Raw genomic sequence first — 20,280 nt, forward strand, 5'->3', positions numbered from 1 at the left:
ACGCGTGCCGGAGATTTAAAAGTGCTCTGTCTGCAGGTGAGTGGCCAAAATCAAACAGTCTGGCTAGACAATTGGCCAGATGACATACAAAAATATATGTATATTTTAAAAAGTGAGGTAAACTTTATCTCGTACGTGCGATTTTGAATACCGATAAGGCGATGGTGACTTGCGAACCGACGGGAATACATACGTATTATGTATATTATCAATAAGTGGTACAAGAGTGGGCCAGCACTTGAGCAACTGAAGTCTAATTAATATTAATAACCCCTTTAAATTTAGCCCCCGGGCTCATGTCCAATTATGGACATTGGATGGTCAACGTGAGTGCGAGCGCATTCGCAAGAGCCCCTGAATGGTAATCCTTTTTCACTTTTGCCGCAAAAGCCCCGCGACATCATTGAGTGAATGAATGGATGTCGATGAGGCTGATTCCGATTAGATCGCTTGGCCAAAGATATTGCGAACGTGAACATGCAACCGCCCACTCAATAACATTGTATAATCCTTTGAGTCAAATGCATTAGAATGAGGTACCCAAAATGTTTTGCTGATAAACCGATAGCAAACAAATAGTCAGCAAGTATAGTGAAAGTCATTTTAGCTAACCACTCCGAAGGCAATAAAAACCTCAGTCGCTTGTGGTTCGTTGTAATAATTGATACGCAACGGTTCCACAGTCCACACATAGTTAATAAACTGGAAACTAACTCAAAAAAGTGTCCTTTCAAGGATAGTTACCATTGAAAATTAAATATTTTTGAGAAATTACAGTTCCTTAAAAAGGATATTTTCAATTTAAAAGTCACATATTCCAAAAGCTGCAATAACAATTATTTAAGTCATTAAATATAACAGTTTTTGTGAAACTTCGATTACAAATAATTAGGAAATTAATATTACAATTTTCGTGAAATTACCCTTGGTATTTTTGTGAAATCAGAATAAAAGAGTGTCATCGAAAGTGATTAAAAAGATATTACATTTTTAAAGTAACATTTTCGAAAAGCTACAATTAGAAAAATTTAAGCAATTAAACATTATAGTTTTTGTGAAGCATCGATTACAATTATTTAGGAAATTAATATTACAATTTCGGTGAAATTAGCATTACCATTTTTGTGAAATTAGTATAAAGGAGTGTCACCAGCAGTTAATAAAAAAATATTTAATTTGTAAAGTAACGTTTTCAAAAGGCAACAAATACTATAACAATTACTATTAATTAGGAAATTAATATTCCCAATTTGCTAAAACTAGAAATTAGTATAAAGCAGTTGCAAAATGAGTGATGAAAAATCCAAGCCCACCTCTGTGCTGCAGCACATTGAAGCGGTGCTCTATGTGATCAACCAGCTGTGCATAGGATTCGTGACCATCTGGGTTAGCTGGACCTGTCTGCGCAATGACCTTTCGGGCATTCGTCTCCATGCCTGGCTGGTGACCTTTGGCTTCGTCTTCCTGATGGCCGAGGGCATGATGTGCTTCTACGACGGCAGTTGGCTTACACTTCGATATTCCCGGAAATACAAGACGTTCTTCCACGTGGCTCTCCAGATTCTGGGCGGCGGCATGGGCGTGGCCGGCTGCCTGGTCCAGTTAATACGCGATGATTGGAGCGTTAGTGTCACAATTCATGCCCGGCTGGGCTTCGCCGCTTTCATCCTCTGCCTCATCTCACTGCTCAGCGGCCTGGCCGCCTTCCTGGCCAGATCCCTTAGCCCCACCATCCCGCCGCTGATCAACAAAACCTTCCATGTGGTCATCAGCTTTGCCGCCTTTGTTATCGCCATGATGGCCCAGTTTTATGGGTTCACGCAAACTAGAATTTTCAAGAGCCAAGGACAGGACTTCGTGATTCTTATGCAGGTCGCCACGATGGTCCTGATGGTCATCACCAGCATTGGAGCTATGAAATCCCTCTACCAGAAATTCGGCAGCTTGGCAAGTTAGGAACAGCTGTCGTTAATCCTGCATTCTGTACAAACTCCAGATTATTTTAAGATAGAAAATGTATTTATTAATGTCTTAATATTTGTTACCAAACATGTGTTTCATTACTTTAGAAGGGAAAACTATTGTTAAAATGCCTGCCAACATACAAGAATTTATATGGAAAAAAACCTGTTACCTTAAGAAATTTTAAAATAAATGTAAAACAAATCTATTTCTGTGTGTCGTACATTTTTTGTAAGTATAACAAAATGGGGGAATATCAACACAATGTATAACAAATATTTTAATAGAATATGAATATCATATTTCCTTTGAAGTCATTGTGACAAACTGACAAAGCAATGGTTCAGAAAGAGAATTTGGTACGAGCTAGAACATTTTCTTTTTGTAAAAATATTTAATTTTTATATTGGCTAATTTGATCAAAAAGGTATAGTTGCATGTGTGTGCTCTCTTGACTCCGAAAAAAAGATAAAACATGAAGAAAACAGCCTTCCAGGTATGCAACGATTTTTGGAACACAGTGCCTAGAGTAATACTACATATGATTTAATGTGTGAGTGGATAAAAATTGAAACGGAAGATATACTATGTCTATAGGGTCGAAAAAGTTTCCTTTACTGCGTTACAAACTTATGACAAATTTTAAAATACCTTTTGCGACGGTATATACATTCACAACTATATTTAAAACATATGTTTATTAAATGTTTCTTAGTCCGGTAATCGCACTATCAGCTCAATGATCCGGTTGCCCTTGAACCAAATAAAGCAAAAATCACATTAAAGTCGAATTTTTTCATTTGCCTGTGCTGGAGGGTCTTATCACACGCATGTCGTTAGTTTTCGGAGTCGGTTTGGGATGCTGTACACATCCCCAGAACAAACCCAGAATCAGTCCCAGTAAGACCCTCGACATCGCCGCTCGTACTCTCGCAATATGTTAAAATTGCGTACATACTTTTTGTATGCGCTAATCGCACTACATCTTTGTGGATCCCCTACGTACTCTCAAAGCTTCTTTCGGCCCTCCCTAAACCGCACCTTACTCGATACCCAAATAAAATTGGATTATGTGTTCGACGATGTAAGTAGACGTCAGCAGAATCTAGGCAGGGAAGTGAATGGCAAACTAGACGCAGTAAGGACTCTTGCCAGGAGTAGACTGGATGTTATAAAGGAAACTCTGGACAGGATTAAGGCTTCATTGGAGTCAAAGTCTGATCTACGGTGATAAATTCTACTGGACCGGCTTTAACCGGCTGGCCCATCCAGGATGGACTGCCTCACTGGCCTCGGGCAACCACGTTAAATCCTTGGACTTCAAAAAAGATGACCCCGAGATCAAAGACAAATACTGCCTGGTAATGACAGCAGTCGGTTTTTACTTCAAAAACTGTAACGAACATTTCCATTTTATATGCCGAGCTGATAATGTTTAATAAAAGCTAGAACAAAAATTTCTGTTGAGGTAAAAATGTGAATTTCCGTATTTAAAAATAAATGTTATAGTAGATCCCTGTTTTCCCTTTGCAAAGGTAATTAGATTTGTTTTTTAGTATACATCAACACTCAATTAAATTGTGAACTTTTTTAAATCGATAATGATTAAAAAAACTTTGTAAAATTCAATAAAAACTGAATCTTTAAAAATTTGTTTTTCATTTAACTAATCGGGTTTTCCTATTTATAACAGCCCCATATACCAACAGTATAAAAATATTTTGGCAAAAACCAATTCTTCTAAAAAACCGAACCCTTTAAATTTTTGTATTTTCTATTCTGTTATTTTCCACAGTATATCTCCGAATTACAAAATGTTTAAGTGACTGTACAATGATTTTTGCTACGGATTGTACTTACAAATATGAGGATGTTTATAAGTTTTGAATAATTAGCATCATGCTTATAGTGGTAGTTATTAAAAAAAAAAACATGATTTAAAAAAAATTGATTAATACTCATTTGAATAAAGCTAAGCTGCCAACACTGGTGCATCAAGAAGTAAGCTTCGTTTAGTGTTGATAAATGCAAATTGATCGGCAAAATCCATTTGCGCGCTATCGGAAATTTAAAAGGGCACACGACCGAAGGTCTATTTGTGGTTTTGTCTGCACTTTGATAGCTTCCCGAAGAGTAAACCGATACGAATAGGAACACATCTTTTTTTAGTTTTGTGGTCAAGTTTAGAGTGGGAAATGACGGTGCAGGTAACTAGACTTCGGCAGTTACTCATAAACCGTTGAGCAAATGGTGTGACTAACAAGGTTCAACAGGCGTATCGGTCGAACATTAAACATTTAATACGCATCGTATTCGGGCTACATCTGGTTTTGCCCAATAATAAAACAAATTGGCGGTAATTTGTCTCTGAAAAGGGGCAGGCAGTATTATCAGTCGACAATTGTATGAATGTTAACACGAAAAAAACATTATTTCAGCGCACTGATAAGGACTAGCGGGCGAAGAAACTGGAAGACGGAAACTACAATGTCCGAGAGTCAGCAGCCCGTGGTTAGTAGAGCCCAGCCAGTCGTCGACTACGGCAGTACGATCTCGATCCGCACGGAATCGCAGCGCCGGCCCACATTCATTCCGATCGAATCTCCGCGACGCTATTCGAAAATGCCTCACAGCACGCTATCCGGCCACGAGGCTCAGAATCGCTGGCAGAGATTGGAGTTCTTCCTGAATGTCCTGAATCAGATGTGCATTGGATTCATCACCATCTACATCTCCTACTTGACCCTGCGAACGGGATTATCTGGCACCGGGCTGCACGCCTGGCTGGTGACCATTGGGGTAAATAGTTTTGGGATGCCATAACCTCCTGGAAGAACATACTAAATGTCGCTCCATATCGCAGTTCTCCTTCTTCATGGCCGAGGGAGTTATGATCCATTACGGTGGCAATGTCTTGACGAACGGATATAAACGCCAGACCAAGACCACCATACACTGGGTGGTCCTCACATTGGGTGGCGGCTGTGGGGCAGCTGGAGCTCTTATCAAAATGATACAGAAGGGGTTTTTGCTGCAATCCACACATGGCAAGCTGGGTGAGTAAAACAAATAGATAATGAATATGGCAGCAGATGCTAATATCAGTGGAAAAATAGGTTGTTTAACTATTTTGGTTTTCAATGCAACGAAAACAATTATATTTTCTTCAATCGTTTTTCATTTTTGTACTATAAAACGAGTTTTTACGCAGTTGATGCCTTCAAAAGTCATAAAGATATCAAATTAATTTCTTATAACTATAGCTCTGCTCATATGGGCATTACTTGTAAGATCTGTTGAACAACGATTCATAAATTCCCCATCTACCAACAGGAATGACCGCCTTTGTGCTATGCATTCTGGCCATGACCTCCGGCCTGGCGGCCCTCTTCTCCCCGCGTATTAAGAAACTTATTACGCCCCTGCTGAACAAGACATTCCACAATTTCCTGGGATTCGCCTGCTTCGTGATCGCACTGGTGACCCAGTACTACGGCTACCAGACGGGATACTTCAAGAGCCGCACCGAAACGGATTTCCAGGTCCTGATGAAGTGCCTCACCCTCATTTCGTTGGTTCTGTCGAGCTACGGACCCATGAAGGCGCTCTATCAAAAGTGCCAAAGTATATCCCAGCAGTTTTAGGTAGGAGACACAGACTTAGCTTTCGAATGTAAATAAATCTATTTATATCTTATAAACCTATTATCTCCCCATCTCTGACCTATCTAACAATTTCGGGAACCCTTCTCTACTGGCTAATCTTATTGTTCATAGGTTTTTGAGTACTTTTAATTTATGGATCCCATAAAGCTGAGTAAATACTTTAACAATGCATCATTAGCGAGTGGGAAAACCCGGTGTAGTAACTAGCGGTCAGACATTCGAGCACACGTTCTGTCGCCATCGGGGAAATACAAACCCCTTTTGATTGACAGCAGATAAAGTTTGTGAATGTTGTAAATCGACTATTGAATACACTCGTTCGATTATAGTAAGGATTGCTTATCGGCAATCTCTAGTAGAAGCGAAAAAAGGGATTTTTAACAAACTTGATTAAGAATGATTAATAATGTTCCTTAATGACTCGGTCTTAAACAACATTTCTGGTACGCGCCATGATTTGTTATAAAAATCAGAAACTAGGCAAGGTGTTTTATCTGTTCGATTTCTGACACATGGAGGCCGCATAATTGATAGCAGGTGTCCCTAATAAATTTGAGCTAGTGAAACCCTCCGAAAACAAAAGCTCCATTTCCGGAATATTTCAATTAAATAACTCGTGGATTTGCATGGTGCGGTTTCTTATGTTTATTTAGAAAATCCATATCATTTTTTCTTAAATCTCTCTCGCAATAAATAATACTTGGCGCGTGTTTCGCGTTGTGTGTGTGATACGCATATCAGTTAGCAATAATAATAAATAGCTAGGCGTAAGGTTTTAAAATTCATAGTCAATTGGGGTAATACAAGGCTGGCTGGCTAGCGTTTTAACCAGTTTTCTGGGTGAAGATCTCTAGGTAGGTTTGAGTGGACAGTTCTTGAGTACACATTTAGCATTCAGTAAATGGTATTATCAGTATTATCAACTACCGACTAAAGCCCAGTGTGAAGTTTGTGATGGGCAAGGCATATTCGATTTTTGGACTCCCTGTATATTTCGCTCTCCTCACAGCTTGGTGCTGCGTCGAATGGCGAAGGACATCAGGGCGTGCTCCAGCCGCATGTGATAGGGAAGCCTGCGCTCCACAATGACCGGCTGCTCATCCTCATCCGCACAGCACTGATTCCGGCAACACTCGCACTGCCCGTCATCATCCTCGTACTCCTGCTCCAGCTCCTGCTTCAACTCGTAGGCCTTCTTGTTGGCCCGCTGTTCGAAGCGCAAGTAGAAGGCCAGACAGACAAACAGCATGAAGACCAGGGCGCACATGGCACCGCTGGCAATGCTCGCCTTCTCCAACATGGGACGCGGCCTTCTGGGCAGATAGGTACTATCGATCTCCTTGTACTCGCACCGCTGTCCCATAAAACCAATGGCGCACTCGCAGCTGTAGAGCGGATCCTCGCCAACCTTGATGGCAAAGCAATGGGCATCGTTCAGGCAGTAGAAGGCATCGTAGTTCTCCGGACACTTGTAAATGGGGAATGTTATATTCGGCCTGGGCGTGGTCGTGGTGGTGGGGCGCATTGTGGTGCTACTTGTCGTCTGGGAGGGAGGCAAAGCTGTGCCGGACATCGATGATGAGACCGAGGAGCGCGGCTTGGGCACAGTGCGGCTGGAGCAGGCCTCGATGTACGGCAGATATGCCAGGCTGCCGATCAACAGCAGGGCTGGGATGGCCATCCCATGTTGTCCACTCATTTTGGAATGCATTTCAGTGGCTTTTTGGATATCTGCTCTCTCTCTCTCGTTTTTGGCTTGCAACGTTTGGTTGTTTAAAAGCTTACAAATACTAAAACTAGTAACTATCACAATATAAATAAATTAGAATATTCGTTGTCCGCTACAAGGGCGTCGTCAGATCTCTTTGGAATTCGTTGTCTCTACATATGTATGCTGCTGGTGCAACGTAAACGTTGAGTTAGAGGAGTTGTGTGTATCTGTGAGAAAGATAAAACAGCATTAGTGGCAAGTATTATCCAAGCTCCAACTCAGGGGTATTTAACTCTAAAACTGTGTACTGAACAAAAGGGGAAAAAATCAAACTGCATTAAATAATAAATATACATATAAAAGTATTAGATTAAAAAATTCTGTGTATGTCTATGAACCATTATGTTACAGTCTGCAAATTTTACAGAGATTTCCAAATTTCGTTTCTATTTTTATTTTGCACAACCAATTCACTTTATCCAACTTCAAATTCCATTTACGTTGTCTCCCGTTGATTATCCTAGCTCATCAAAGCTGGCTGTGATATGCGTTGGGTATCCATATCACAACCACTTGATGAGGCTTAGATAATCAACATCGTTCGGACGAAGAATCGTTTTGGTAAATATTTATGAGTGGGGGGTTAGTAGGTAACTAGAGCCCTAGTTCACAGATGGACATCCAAGTTAAGCCATTTTTCGGGGTTGTGCCATGCACTTCTCCTCCGTCAGTCCAATTCCAAATTTTGATCTCCGTTCGTCACCCCTGTTCATTCCGATTGCACTATAATTAAAGATCTCAGGTGGACGACAACATGTTTCATGACAAATATGTTTTTTGGGCGGATGAATTATGTGGCGGGGGAAGTATTATCATGATTGGATGTACGATACATTACGCTAAGCTCATCAAAGCTGGCTGTGATATGCCCGGGAAACGCGGAAATGCATTTCACAACCACTTTGTGAGCCCAGCATGAATGCGCCAATATAGTTTATTGATTCAGGTTTTAGGATATCTGACTGCGGGACTTAGAAATTTTCAATTTAGATTTTTTTATGAGCATGATGATATAAACAAAATTATACACTTGTTTGCAACCGCGTTTTTAGTTATAATTCTACACATTTTTCCTCGTGTACGATTTAAATAATTTTCTTTTATTATCCAAATATTTTTACTTTTATTTATCAGATGGAATTCATTTTTGTATATTAATTTCTATGATTTCTTTTGTAATTTTTTGTCTTGAGCATCGCGTCGCTCCTCAAAGCTGGCTGTGATATGAATAGGCATAAAAAGGCAAACATTTCACAACCACTTTGAAGAATGACACAATTCTCCTGCTTCGATTCGATGCGAGAGCCGAGATTCAGATTCAAATTGAGACTCGTCTTCATTCTCGAGTCTTTTGCCAACGTTCTCACGGCCACGGGCTTTGAGTCTGTACTTTTCTTTTTTGCAGCCACGGCACAATAAACAAATATGAAAAAAGTACGAAATAAATGCGACAACGACGACTACAACAACACGATGATAATGATGCTGATCATGACGACGATGAGCTGATGATGATGAGGATGAGGCCGGCGATAATACACAAATATGAATTGACATGAATGGCTGGCGACGGGGCGCGAGTGAATGGAGCAATTTTCGTACATTTCTACGCGATAATAATAAAAATCAACAGGCATACCATACAACATCGAAGAACAACACAGAAATTTGGCGACACGGGCAAAAACCAATGCACCCTAAATTATTATTATAATAAAAATGTAAACATCAATTTGGCGCCAGCCTTTGGCAATTTGACGCCAAATTTGTTTTTATTTTTCCATGGTTCAAGTTCTGGAATTCGAGTTGATAAGGAAATGCACTCGAAGAACAAATGCCGAGGTAGATGAAATTAAGATCCTCTGCGGGATTATTAAAAATTCAAACGTATATAAAAATACATTTTCCAAAATATGTTTTTTAAACATGAAAACTATAGCCAAAGGTAAATAAATTAAACCTCTTATTAAAAAATAATTATTAAAAAAAAAAAGGTTCACTAATATAGGTAAAACCTTCGGATTTTTTTTAGTTCAACATTTCGAGCGCCCACTGTGAAATAGCAAACGCAAAAACTGTTATTGGGATGGGCGTGGGGGACTTATTTATGTATGTATTAGAACGCCTTTACGGTTAACAATTGCACTCTCTCCCCTTCTCCTTCTCGCTCACTCTCGGCGGCGGAGCAGCTTATTAAAATTTCCGTTATAAAAATTAAATCCGCCGCCGCTCTTATGTACACGAATACGAGTGTGACATGTGTTGGTGTGCGAGAGGAAGTGGAAGTAAGGTAATGTGCGCAAAACTCAAGTTGAATAGCCATATAAAATGCGTTGAACTTGTGAGCGTGTAGGTCAAGATCAGTGGCGGCACTTTGTAGAATGCTTTTGCCTTTTATTTTCCTTTGGCAAAAGCAATTGAAGCGGGTTCGATGATCTTTCAGTGAATTTAAATGATGTGGAAATGAGCCAACAAACACAATAACAACAACAGCAACATACAAGAACCACAATAATTACAACAAGAACAACAACAGTAAAACTCAACTACATTAGTGTGGGGACAACAAAAAGTGTGCATACATACATGACAACAACAACACCCGCTAATAAAAATACTGTTGTGGCTGCTTCTTCTTCTGCGTCTTTTACAACTTCTTCGGCAAGCCAGTTGTCGTTGTTGTTGTTGCTGCTGTTGTTGCTGTTGCTGTAATTTTCATGTTGCTTTGCTCTCTTTCATTCTTGGGCGTCGCTGCACGAGTTCGTTGGCTCTTCTCGTTTCTGTATGTGTGTGTGTTTAGAAAACTGTAAGAAAAGCAGAGTGTGTGAAAAATATGGTAAAAAGTAAAACAACAAATTCCAATACAGGAACAACACACAGCTCGCTCTCTCTTTTCTCAGCTTGCAATTTGAAAAAGAAAAAAGAAGAATGTACCGGTTATGTTTTTGCAAAAAAGCTCAAAAAACAAGTCCTACAAGTTTTATATTATGAGCGAGAGAGAGAGAGAGAGAGAGCAAACAGGCGTGAGAGCAGGCACATTTAGCGGAGACAGCAACCTTTTGAGGTGTGTTGCGTATACACTCCAGCTCGCGCTCCCTCTCTTTTTCTCTTCTACCCATCTCGCTCTTACTCCATGCCTTTCACGGGAATAAATTATGTATGTATGAACTAAAGGTGTGTGCGTGTGTGTGTGCGCGGGAATGTTGCGAGGAATTCTAAGAATTTTGCACAAGCGACAAACGAAACGGGGCGCGGACCATATTCAATAACCAAACAAAAAAAAAAGCCCAGAAAATAGAGAAAAAATTCTTTATGCGACGCTTCGCAAGAAGCCTTAATAGCCAAACACGAAATATATCACACCAACACAAGCACAGTCGAGGCAGAAAAGACGCAGAAGATGTGGAAAATGGAAGATAGCGCGATAGGCGTTGAAAAACTGTTTTCTTTGCATTTATAACGACCAAGCGGATTTAACCGCCAATCACTTATTTTGTTTTCACAAACTTAACAACTGTTTACATTTAAATTCAAACAAGTTTTGTGCAAAGCGCGGACGAAAGTCGCCGCGCACATGAAGAGACACAACCGCACCGCAAAAGATTCCAAAACCGAATGCCGAACAACAACAAAATTGGTTCTCAAGATGGACGTGTTTGTGCTGCAAAAGAGCAGCGGAGACACGCTCTCTCGCTGCGTAGCTCCGAAGAGAGAACGAGAGCAGCGGCTCTCCACTGAAAATGCGGCATAATAACAACAATGCGGCGAGCGGTTTAGGGGCCCATGTTGTATGTAGTTTCGTACCCGTTACTCGGGAAATTAATAGGGTATATCAAGTGTTGGAAAACAAATTATACCTCGAATTATTTAAATAAATAGTTTTTCTAGGTAGGAGTTCCATTTTCACAGCAAATGTTTACAAATGTTATACATATTGGGAATAGTTGTCGGAATCTATAAAAGTTTCTAACATTGAATACAACGAAAAAAGTAAAATAATTTGTTCTATAACATTTCTAAGGGATCATGCTTAAAGAGCAGTTTCCAACACTGTATTACCTTCACGAAACATTAACCCTACCGAGCACTGGTGTTAAAAAGCTTACCAAGTTAACTTTCTTGGAACTAGCACTATAATGGGTATCCCTTATGCGCTTCAATTCAACCAAACGTAAATATCGTGTTTTGTTTTTTGTTTGTTTTGGTGTTGCCAGAAGATTTCGCACGATGTAGGATCAACATGTTATTGACACGACGCCGCCGACGCCGCCAGTCTCAGTTTGGCGGAGCGAAAAGCACACAAACAAGAAGCGACGCAGGGCGGCGGTGCAAAAACCGCCGCGAGAGGGGCCGGTGTGCGGGCGCAAGGGCGGGGCAGGTAGCCGGCCAAACGGGACGAACAGGATGAAGCCCAGACGAGTTCAAGCCAACTGCAGATTTCATGGAACTGGCCGAAGGCTGAGGATGCGCAGGCGCGCAAGTAAACAACATTCCATTCCTCTTCCTCGGGAAATTTCTTTCGTGCCGCTCGAGAAGCGCGCCAAAAATAAAGCCCCGCTAAAGTTGGTCGGCCGTTGTCGTTGCCAGACCCAATGAGAATTCAATTTTGGGAAATTTAACGCCCTCTTAAAATCAGACATACCACAAACATAGACTGATGGATTAAAAATAATGAACGTTTAAATAAGAATTTTTTAATGTTTTTTCAAACAATTTTTGGATCATATCTAACAAATTTTCTTCAAATCTAATGTATTTGAAGTCTTTGGAGTTCAGATCATCCTAAAGATACTAAAGCTATAGAGTAACGTTCTTAATCTTACCCAATTTTGAAAGAAAACTTCTTATACAAAAAAACATTCCCAGAATAAGTTATTTTAATCTAGGGACCGAAATCCTTGTCAGTTCCGAAAGTTTTGCACAAAATGTTGACTGTTTCCTAAAAAGTCACATATTCCACTCCAAATACATGTGATGTGATTCGACTTATGGAAGTTCGGCTGCATATGCACAAACTTTCTGTATGCATACAAAAGCAAAACAACCATTCGTTTCCGGTGGGTAGTAGTCGGTCCGCAATGTGGGACGCCGACACCATTCCAAAGCCAATTGACGTCACAAGCGACACAACGAACAGCAACAACCTGGCACAACGTTTTCTGGGTTACAACAGCTCACGGATGTCGGAGGAATGCATCAGAAACGAGAAGGAAACCAAGAGTCACCGAATGGCAGGTTGACTGGGGAGGGATTTGGTCAATCAATCGACTTGGTTCCACAACCATCCAGCGGGACTCGATGTCACAGGTCCAACTGTACAATGCCCGGAGAATGATGACACGATGGCGATGACGATGACGACCGTGATGGGGGATGGGATGGGATCGGAGGGAATGGGCGAAATGTTAATGGATTGCCCTAGGACCTGCCCTCGTTCCGTTTTGCCATCTTAGTCGCTTCTCCGCTGCACTTGTGCATTATTCCCCCATCAAGTTGTGTGCTGCTTTGGCACCACCACCTTCTTGCCCCTTTTGCGGTGCTCTGTTCCTTTTGTTGATGTTACAATTGTTGCACTTGTTGTGTGCGGTTTAGGACATTGAACCACAGCCGACAGAAATGCAGAACTGCACGCAACTGAATGGCAAGGGTACAGCTGTGGTCAGGGAATTAGCAATGCAGTACGTAGGGTTTCCCTCACACAATGTTCAGGCAGCTTGGTGGTAAATTTGCAAGTTAAAATGTTTCTCTTGTTTCTAAATTAGACAAAAATATGCCTTACATTGGGATTTTCTATTATAAAAGCAGAGATTTCCATTAAGTATTGAGCTTTATCTCTAAATCGCTTTTAAATAAATGTAATTTCGTTATAAATTTGATTTCATAAACTGAAATGCTGATATCGTAAATCATCAAATTTATCTTATTTTTTGTCTATGCAGTATTGTCAATCGCTTCTTTGGAAATCCCTTTCGAGGTCACTTAATCAGAAATGCCGATTTGCTTTATACTCAAATCCGGTTTATTTTTCTCAGTGCATTCTTGTTATTGCTAATATCTTGAACGCCATCGTTGAATACATTTGTACGCTCATTAGGAGTACGATTCGAAGGCAGTTTTACTGAAAATCGATAAGCAACATTACTGGCTTACGACTGTATTGAACATTGTACATCAGTTCGTAGGCATGTCTGGCCAAAACGATGACAATAAAAGGTCATGACGAAGAATTTTTCGCCAATCGCCTGGTGGGTCGCTCAGTCTGGGTCGCGAGACGTCTGACTAGACAACATGCAAATAGTAACGGTAATCATTAGACACACACACTCCCATTCGCATTCGCATTTTATTTGCATGTACACTCTCTCTTTTGCTCTCTCGCCTTGCCTCGCCTCGCCCGCTCCCAACCGCTCTCTCCGTTTTCTATGCTGAGTTGAGTTCGACGGCCTTCTTACGTAAAATCAACAACAACGCTCTGCTGTATTTCTCTTCTAATAAGCGGGCGCTTGGTGGGCGGGGGAGCTGGTGGGGGGATATGCACTCGACGACAGTGTTGCCAGACATCAAACTCGTTTTCACTGTTTTGACTCCATACACACATGTGCATACGAATGTGAGTGAGTGCCTTTGCAACTGTACAAGAACAATAAGTACATAAGTATGTACGAAGCACGGGCAGCATAAAAGCAACAACAAACGGCGCAGACGCCAACCAAACCGCTCCCCCTCCCCCATCACCCGCTCTTCCAATGTTTGTCTGTCTGTCTGTCTGGAACGTCTCTTTATGTATGCTTTAGGTGTATGTTTGTATGTATGCACGTGTATGCTTGCGAGCAATTTTTATTTTTCTGAATGTAAAGGAAGTGGCACGTACTGTACTACTCACCGCTGCCGCTACCAACAACAACAACAACAAGAAGAGCAGTGACAGCCGGATCAGGCCGGGAATTCGAAATTGGGAATGGAATGAGAGCGTGTTCCGATTCCGCGTCGTTCCTAAGCAGCGGCCAAAGGCACAGTGGTTGCGAAAAGTGAAATGCAACGAAACCGAAATTCGTTGATGATCGTGGACGGAAGATAGGGAGCGGAGAGCGAAAGTAGACGGAAATCCGTTTAGCGAGGGTGAACAAATCGCTCCTACAGTGCTTACTCAAAAAAAGTGGACCGAGAAATAGCATATCTTATGATTTGAGAATACTGTAACATAATATTTCTTCACCTATTATATTATTTAGATCAATTCTAAGTTTAAAAGTCGTCTTTTTTTGGAAGAGCTTGTTTTTTGGCCAAATGTGTGTGAAGTGTGAAGTTAAGTTCTTTTTAATTGTATTGACTTAGTTTAAAAATTGGATTGAAGATATTTGCTACACATTAAATACTGATTTTTATGCCGTTAAAGTTTTCAAATTTAACAACATTCAAATTCAAATGCATTTTTAAGAATGATCAGTAGCGATCGATCCATTGTGCAGCCTCCGAGAGAGCAGCGGAATGAGAGGGGAAAGGGAGAGAGCCGGCTGGTTTGGGTCTCCGCTGTGCGGCAGACAGACAAGACGCCATGCGTTTTGGAAGAGCCTGGAAGAAGGCGGCGGAAGGAGGGGGTGTGCCGCAATATTATAAACAGGAAATGGAATTTACCCACACGAATGCAGCGGACGAGTGCGTCTGTATGAATTGGTGATGAGCCGACAAACGGACGCGGTGCTTAATTGACAAATGAGCACGAGAGAGGGGGAGAGAGCACGGCACAACGCCGCAAGAGCGACAGAGAGCGGGCTTACAAAGTTGATTGAAATCAATAGTGTGCGAAAGCCACCATAGACAAGTGTAACGGTGTGAGTGTGTTAAGACCGCTCGTGGAATGTGTGAAAAACGCGGCCAATGACGGCAATCAAACGACGGGAAGAGCAAGAATGTTGAACTCTGGAATGCGGCTGGAAATGGGAAGAAGTTTCTGTAAATAGAAATGGAAGCGAGTGGGAATGGAGTCGGAGTGGAGTGAAAGAGGGGGCGGGGTCGAGTCTCTTGCACCTGCCACGCCCAGCTGCCCCTGGAAACTATTAACATGTTGCACAATTGCAACGAGTCCAACGGGTGTACCCACATATACACATATTTATATCCTACGCAAGCCGCCGTGCAATTGCAGATGGCGACGAATATAGCGTGTGTAGTTTTTTTTCTCGGAAATGAGCAATGAATGAATTTCGGTTGTTTTCAGCGTGTACTCTCACACAGACACGCACACCCACACTCGGGCGATTTGGAGCAAGAGAGAAAGTCTGCACGACATGCGCTCTGGCGCTTGTGTATATACAATTTGTTTACTTTTTGCGCTACAATTGGCAAATAAAACAATAGCCCAATTTTATAACGCATTTTCAGCGTACTAACCTACATTGATGGCGAACCGGCCAAAACGTTTAATTTTCAACTGAAGCGTTGAAAAATTAAACAATAAAAAAATGTCGGCAAAAAAAGCAAAGGCGCAACTGTATGTGCGCCAGTGTGTGTGCAAAGGAGACGGCCATAGTAAAAAAAAAACACATATACACACAGGAGAATTTACTGCTGCTTGCGGCGCCCACACACACACGCATGCACAAACACGCCTATTTAGTACAGCTACTGCGTAAATTAAATAAAATTAGTTTTCTGGAGTACAAAAAAAAACCATGTTTCCTGTCTTCATTTCCCCTTTTATTCATCGCCAGTACACAGTCACTAGTTTTTAGCTCACACACACACGCGCATTAATGGTGGCTACGCTTTTATGATTCATTTTACGGAGTCTTCTCGGCTTTTCCTTGGAAACTTACTTTGGGTTGTAGCTACGTTCGTTGCACTTTTCTGGCCGGTTTTCATGCCATTTTCTTTTCGGAAAATTAAAAACGTACAAATCGCTGGGTCGCGTCTTAAAATGGAAATGTTGCCAGATCACGCGGCAGAGCTAGAGATGACACTATCGCAGAATGAGAAGTGTTGTAAAGGGTCGGAAATATCGCATTTTCTTTTACTTAAAATTTACCTTAGTCTAAATAATTTTAGATGTTAGTCAAAATACACTTTCCACTTGATGTATTTTACAATTTGGCTGATGGTTTGTATTCATTCTTTCAACAAAAGTAACTTTATTTTCTGTATGAGTTGAAAACTTAGGCTCAGGAAATAGCTTCTTTCGTAGATCATATCATATAGAACAGTAAATACAAAAATTAAAAAAAAAATGTAACTAAATACATTTTACGTACAAGGATGGTTTTACGAAATATCAAAAACCTTAAAATAGATAGTAACGAAATCCTGTTCCTCAGCACAGCTAGATTTGGCTTGAAAACAGCTAGTCGGGCGTTGCCAGCACAGCCCCCAGTCCAGCCTTCCAGTGGGCATTTGCTGATCTGGCAACTCCACGCGACGCCATTTCAAAACAAATGCGCGGCAACGAATTTTATTTCGCAGCGAGGCATTGAGTGAAAAGTCGTGAAAGCGGTCAGATAAACGAAATAAAATGGGAGCAAAGGTAACCAAAATGGAGGGCGAATATCTGCCGGATACGCCGACACTCAACAAAATGCGAATGGCCAGCGAAAAGCAGGAAAATGTGGAGATGACCACGCCGATTAGGGAGCAAAACAACGCTTTACTCGATCCTCGGTCTCCAAACGGCTGTCGCACTCCCCTAAATGTGAGTAGCTGAGAGTTCAAGTTGTTTTAATGGGTTTGTAACAAAAGGAGTGGTAGTTTTTGCAGACCGGATCGCAGGTGTCGCGAGCACGTGCCGTGGAACAGGAGGAGCAGCAGGTGGCCTCCAGTGAGAATGCCTTCACCGTGCTGCGAAAACGCTTGCTCAAGGGCTTCTCCCTCAACGATCCCCGTTCGCCGCAACTCAATCGCACTCCCCTGGTCCTCGACGAGGTTCGCTCCCTCAACCTGGACGACACCTTCGCCGATCTCTTTGTGGACACCAGGGTGGGTTCGGCCCAAACAGCAGTTGTGCCCGTCACTCCTCCCTCTTCCCCTCAAGTCGACTTGGAGGAGAGCTGCGATAGCTTCGGCACGCCGCCCTTTGCTCCCCACAACAATAGCTCTCTGGAGATAGTCTCCCTGCCCTACGACGAGGAGGAGACCCTGCCCTGCGAGGATATGCTGCTGCAGCACCAGGAGAAGATGGCCACGCCGCCTCCCGCACAGCAGCAGCAGCTCCACTGTGATCCGCGTTCGCCCAGCCTGGGCGTCGACCGCACACCCATCATCTTTTGCGACGACGAGGAGGAGGAGGCTCGCGAGGCCCAGATGCTGGAGCACATTTTGGAAACCCTCACCCTGAACCTCAGCACTGGCAGCAGCGTGGCCTCCTTCGCGGCTGGCGAGGAGCAGCCATCGGCCGTGCCGGCCAACAAACATCTGGAGCGCGTCCGCTTGGGTCACAAGCGAAGGGTGCCACCGCGCAAGCCTGCCAGGGCCAACAAGCCAAAGATTTACGTAGACCAGGAGGAGGAGTCACCAGTGGGTGGTGGTTCCATCGCACCCAAGACAAATAGCACGCCGCTGTCCGCCCAGAAGCGCACACCACTCAGTTGTGTTAAGAATAAGCCGCATCTGCGTTCGCGCTCTGTGGAGAAGGACCTTAGAAAGACGCAGATGGCTCCGGCCCAGAACTTCAACGACCAACTGAGGCTAATCTCCGGCGGCGAGGGACTAAATGGACCCATTTACTAACCCAGTTTAGTAGCAAAAATTGCCTTATGCCCACCTAAACCCACCAAATCATCATGCATTTTCACAAACCCATACATTTATTATTCATATTTTAATAAAAACATTTTATTAGTTTGCTTTCCATTTAACTATCTATATAATTGTTGGTAAATGAAGTGTTTTAAGAGGTATTTTTCACCTTTTGATCGATGTGTGTTCATATTTTAGCGGAAACCAATGAAATCATGAGCTATATTTGGAAATACTTTTTGTTAGAGCTATATCATTGGTTTTTGAGGTATCCTTCCTAACTAGCTGCAAATCATCGACTTACAAGTTGTATATTCATTGAAAAATACATTTCTTTATCCCTAGATTTGATTAAAACCTTTGCACAAGCTCCGTTTAGTACTAAGAGTATTCATACCTTTACTTTTAAGTACACACCTAAAATTGCATTATCTACGCTCTTTGTGAGGACCACTTTCGGTTTGGCAGGGGCCGGAATACATGACATATCAAAAATACATTGGTGCAAAAGCCTTGATTCGAGCAATGTGTTAAAGCTTCACTGATACTGTAGCTGCAGCTGGTCCAGCAGATGGTCAATGTCCTCCTGGCCCAGTTTCTGATCGTTGGCCAGCACCACATCAAATCCCTCAGCCAGATCATCTAGATCGCACTCCGAAGGGACGTCGTCGATGCCCGTGGTGAAGGTCCATCCGCGGGCGCTTCTCGTCTCCGGACGGGAGGTGAGTCGCAGGGTGATGACCCTCTCCGATCCGTACGTTTCCCGGAACCACTTGATGTCGTTCTTGCGCCGCACATCGCTGACCAGGATGTAGGGCGTCTGCTGGCGGCCCAGCGCCTCCTCCATGGCCACGCGGCAGAAGTAGCCGTAGTCCCGGGCCCGCACCTCGTCGCTCCACACGATCATGTCGCGGCGGTACTTCTCCTTGTAGGGTCCATCGCTGAGCAGGGCACCCAGGTCGAGCTGCAGCTTGCGGGCCCACTCCGACTTGATGGGCTCCGAGATTCGGACGATCCGCGAGCGGGAACCCAATCTGGAAAAATAAGGGTTTTTATTTTATTCTCTTTATGGTGGATACTGTGCAGAAAATTTAAGAAAAATACTAATTTTTTTTAATACTAATATTTTTTGTATTTAAAACAATCTACTAATATTTATACTTTTTTTTTGGTTTTAAAATTTTTACTCATTTAAAATTTAATTTAATTTAAAAGCAAAGAATTTGTTTCCTGATTAATTTTTAATGGAATGATTCTTTAAATTATAATAAATGGTATATTCAATTAAAATTGGGTCTTAAAATTGTGTGGTTCAAGTTGGAAATTATTTTTTTTCTGAAGTAAGATTTCTTTTAAATTATACAATTATTATATCTCATTTAAAATATCATTTAAAATTTTTGAAAAATATTTTTTAATTAATAAAATTATGAAATGACATAATAATTGATGTTGGTCAAGTACAAAAATATTTTTTTCAACTAATAAAATATTGTAGGTATACATTGCTATTGGATTTCAACAATTAGACCATTATTTACATTTATTTTTAATCTAACATTTTTTTTGTAAATAGGTCGCGACCTATTGTTTTGAACCCAATTGTATGGGAATTTTGGCAACAAGCTCGAAGAAGAAGGGGTTTAGGATTGGGGATTTTATAAATAGGATCACTTGGGGTAGGTACCTCTGCTGCAACCTCTCGGATATGTAGTCCTTCCCGCACTTTCGCTTGCCACTGATCAGTACGATTTTCAACATTTTTCTAGAGGCCAACTTTCACTTTTGGGTCGCGTGTTGTGTCCAGTGCCGCTGCCTTCTGCTTCTGGCCTCGATTCACTGAGTTCTTCGCAGCGCTCATCAGATACGAGGTGTAGAACTTGACCCGGCCAGCGACTTGACTCCGGTGCTCCAGGCCTATTGTTCTTATGTTAATCTGCCATTCAACAATTGCATTGGGCGACTCAAATCCGCTTTGTTTACCTTTTGTATTTCACTTTCGAAGCAGCCAGCTGGAGAGCTTATCGTTATCGCAAGCATTCGATTGTCGGCCTATCGAGCGGGCTTTTCGAAAAGCGATAGATATATTTAAACAATAAAATGGTTAAAAACCAGAAGGTAGCCAGGCTCAATATAAGATATAATCAAATCATAGTT

At 41.9% G+C, this 20,280-nt stretch overlaps 5 protein-coding genes across 11 annotated transcripts; 3 read left to right on the forward strand and 2 right to left on the reverse strand.

The window, feature by feature from the left end:
* Positions 1-875: 875 nt before the first annotated feature.
* LOC108032438 (uncharacterized) lies at positions 876-2,170 on the forward strand. The gene has a single exon (XM_017106261.3). It carries the CDS (start codon positions 1,288-1,290, stop codon positions 1,954-1,956), a length of 669 nt encoding a protein of 222 aa, XP_016961750.1. The 5' UTR covers positions 876-1,287; the 3' UTR covers positions 1,957-2,170.
* Positions 2,171-4,230: 2,060 nt separating this feature from the next.
* LOC108032387 (transmembrane reductase CYB561D2) lies at positions 4,231-5,662 on the forward strand. 2 transcript variants are annotated; one of them, XM_017106209.3, is made up of 4 exons: positions 4,231-4,318; positions 4,401-4,761; positions 4,826-5,018; positions 5,296-5,662. In XM_017106209.3, exons 2-4 carry the CDS (start codon positions 4,450-4,452, stop codon positions 5,604-5,606), a joined length of 816 nt encoding a protein of 271 aa, XP_016961698.1. In that variant the 5' UTR covers positions 4,231-4,318; positions 4,401-4,449; the 3' UTR covers positions 5,607-5,662. The 2 variants fall into 2 exon arrangements, with proteins under 2 accessions (XP_016961698.1, XP_043950043.2); XM_044094108.2 differs by lacking the exon at positions 4,231-4,318 and having other exon boundaries at positions 4,377-4,761.
* Positions 5,663-6,248: 586 nt separating this feature from the next.
* LOC108032659 (protein spitz) lies at positions 6,249-16,352 on the reverse strand. Of its 5 annotated transcripts, none has more exons than XM_017106618.3 (3): positions 16,215-16,352; positions 9,985-10,202; positions 6,249-7,565 (listed from the first exon to the last, which is right to left on the reverse strand). In XM_017106618.3, the coding sequence occupies exon 3, from the start codon at positions 7,336-7,338 to the stop codon at positions 6,631-6,633; it is 708 nt and encodes a 235-aa protein (XP_016962107.1). In that variant the 5' UTR covers positions 7,339-7,565; positions 9,985-10,202; positions 16,215-16,352; the 3' UTR covers positions 6,249-6,630. The 5 variants fall into 5 exon arrangements, with proteins under 5 accessions (XP_016962107.1, XP_016962108.1, XP_050741021.1 ...); XM_017106619.3 differs by lacking the exon at positions 16,215-16,352 and adding an exon at positions 10,921-11,008; XM_050885064.1 differs by lacking the exon at positions 16,215-16,352 and adding an exon at positions 10,921-11,008 and having other exon boundaries at positions 9,981-10,202.
* Positions 16,353-16,811: 459 nt separating this feature from the next.
* Positions 16,812-18,242, forward strand: LOC108032748 (uncharacterized). The gene is made up of 2 exons (XM_017106736.3): positions 16,812-17,080; positions 17,137-18,242. Exons 1-2 carry the CDS (start codon positions 16,904-16,906, stop codon positions 18,112-18,114), a joined length of 1,155 nt encoding a protein of 384 aa, XP_016962225.1. The 5' UTR covers positions 16,812-16,903; the 3' UTR covers positions 18,115-18,242.
* On the reverse strand, positions 18,205-20,149 carry LOC108032749 (probable phosphomevalonate kinase). 2 transcript variants are annotated; one of them, XM_017106738.3, is made up of 3 exons: positions 20,107-20,149; positions 19,811-20,040; positions 18,205-19,157 (listed from the first exon to the last, which is right to left on the reverse strand). In XM_017106738.3, the coding sequence occupies exons 2-3, from the start codon at positions 19,882-19,884 to the stop codon at positions 18,662-18,664; spliced, it is 570 nt and encodes a 189-aa protein (XP_016962227.1). In that variant the 5' UTR covers positions 19,885-20,040; positions 20,107-20,149; the 3' UTR covers positions 18,205-18,661. The 2 variants fall into 2 exon arrangements, with proteins under 2 accessions (XP_016962227.1, XP_016962226.1); XM_017106737.2 differs by having other exon boundaries at positions 19,811-20,125.
* Positions 20,150-20,280: the final 131 nt, after the last annotated feature.

Source organism: Drosophila biarmipes, chromosome 2L, assembly GCF_025231255.1.
Source record: "Drosophila biarmipes strain raj3 chromosome 2L, RU_DBia_V1.1, whole genome shotgun sequence".
Classification (NCBI taxonomy): Eukaryota; Metazoa; Arthropoda; class Insecta; order Diptera; family Drosophilidae; genus Drosophila; species Drosophila biarmipes.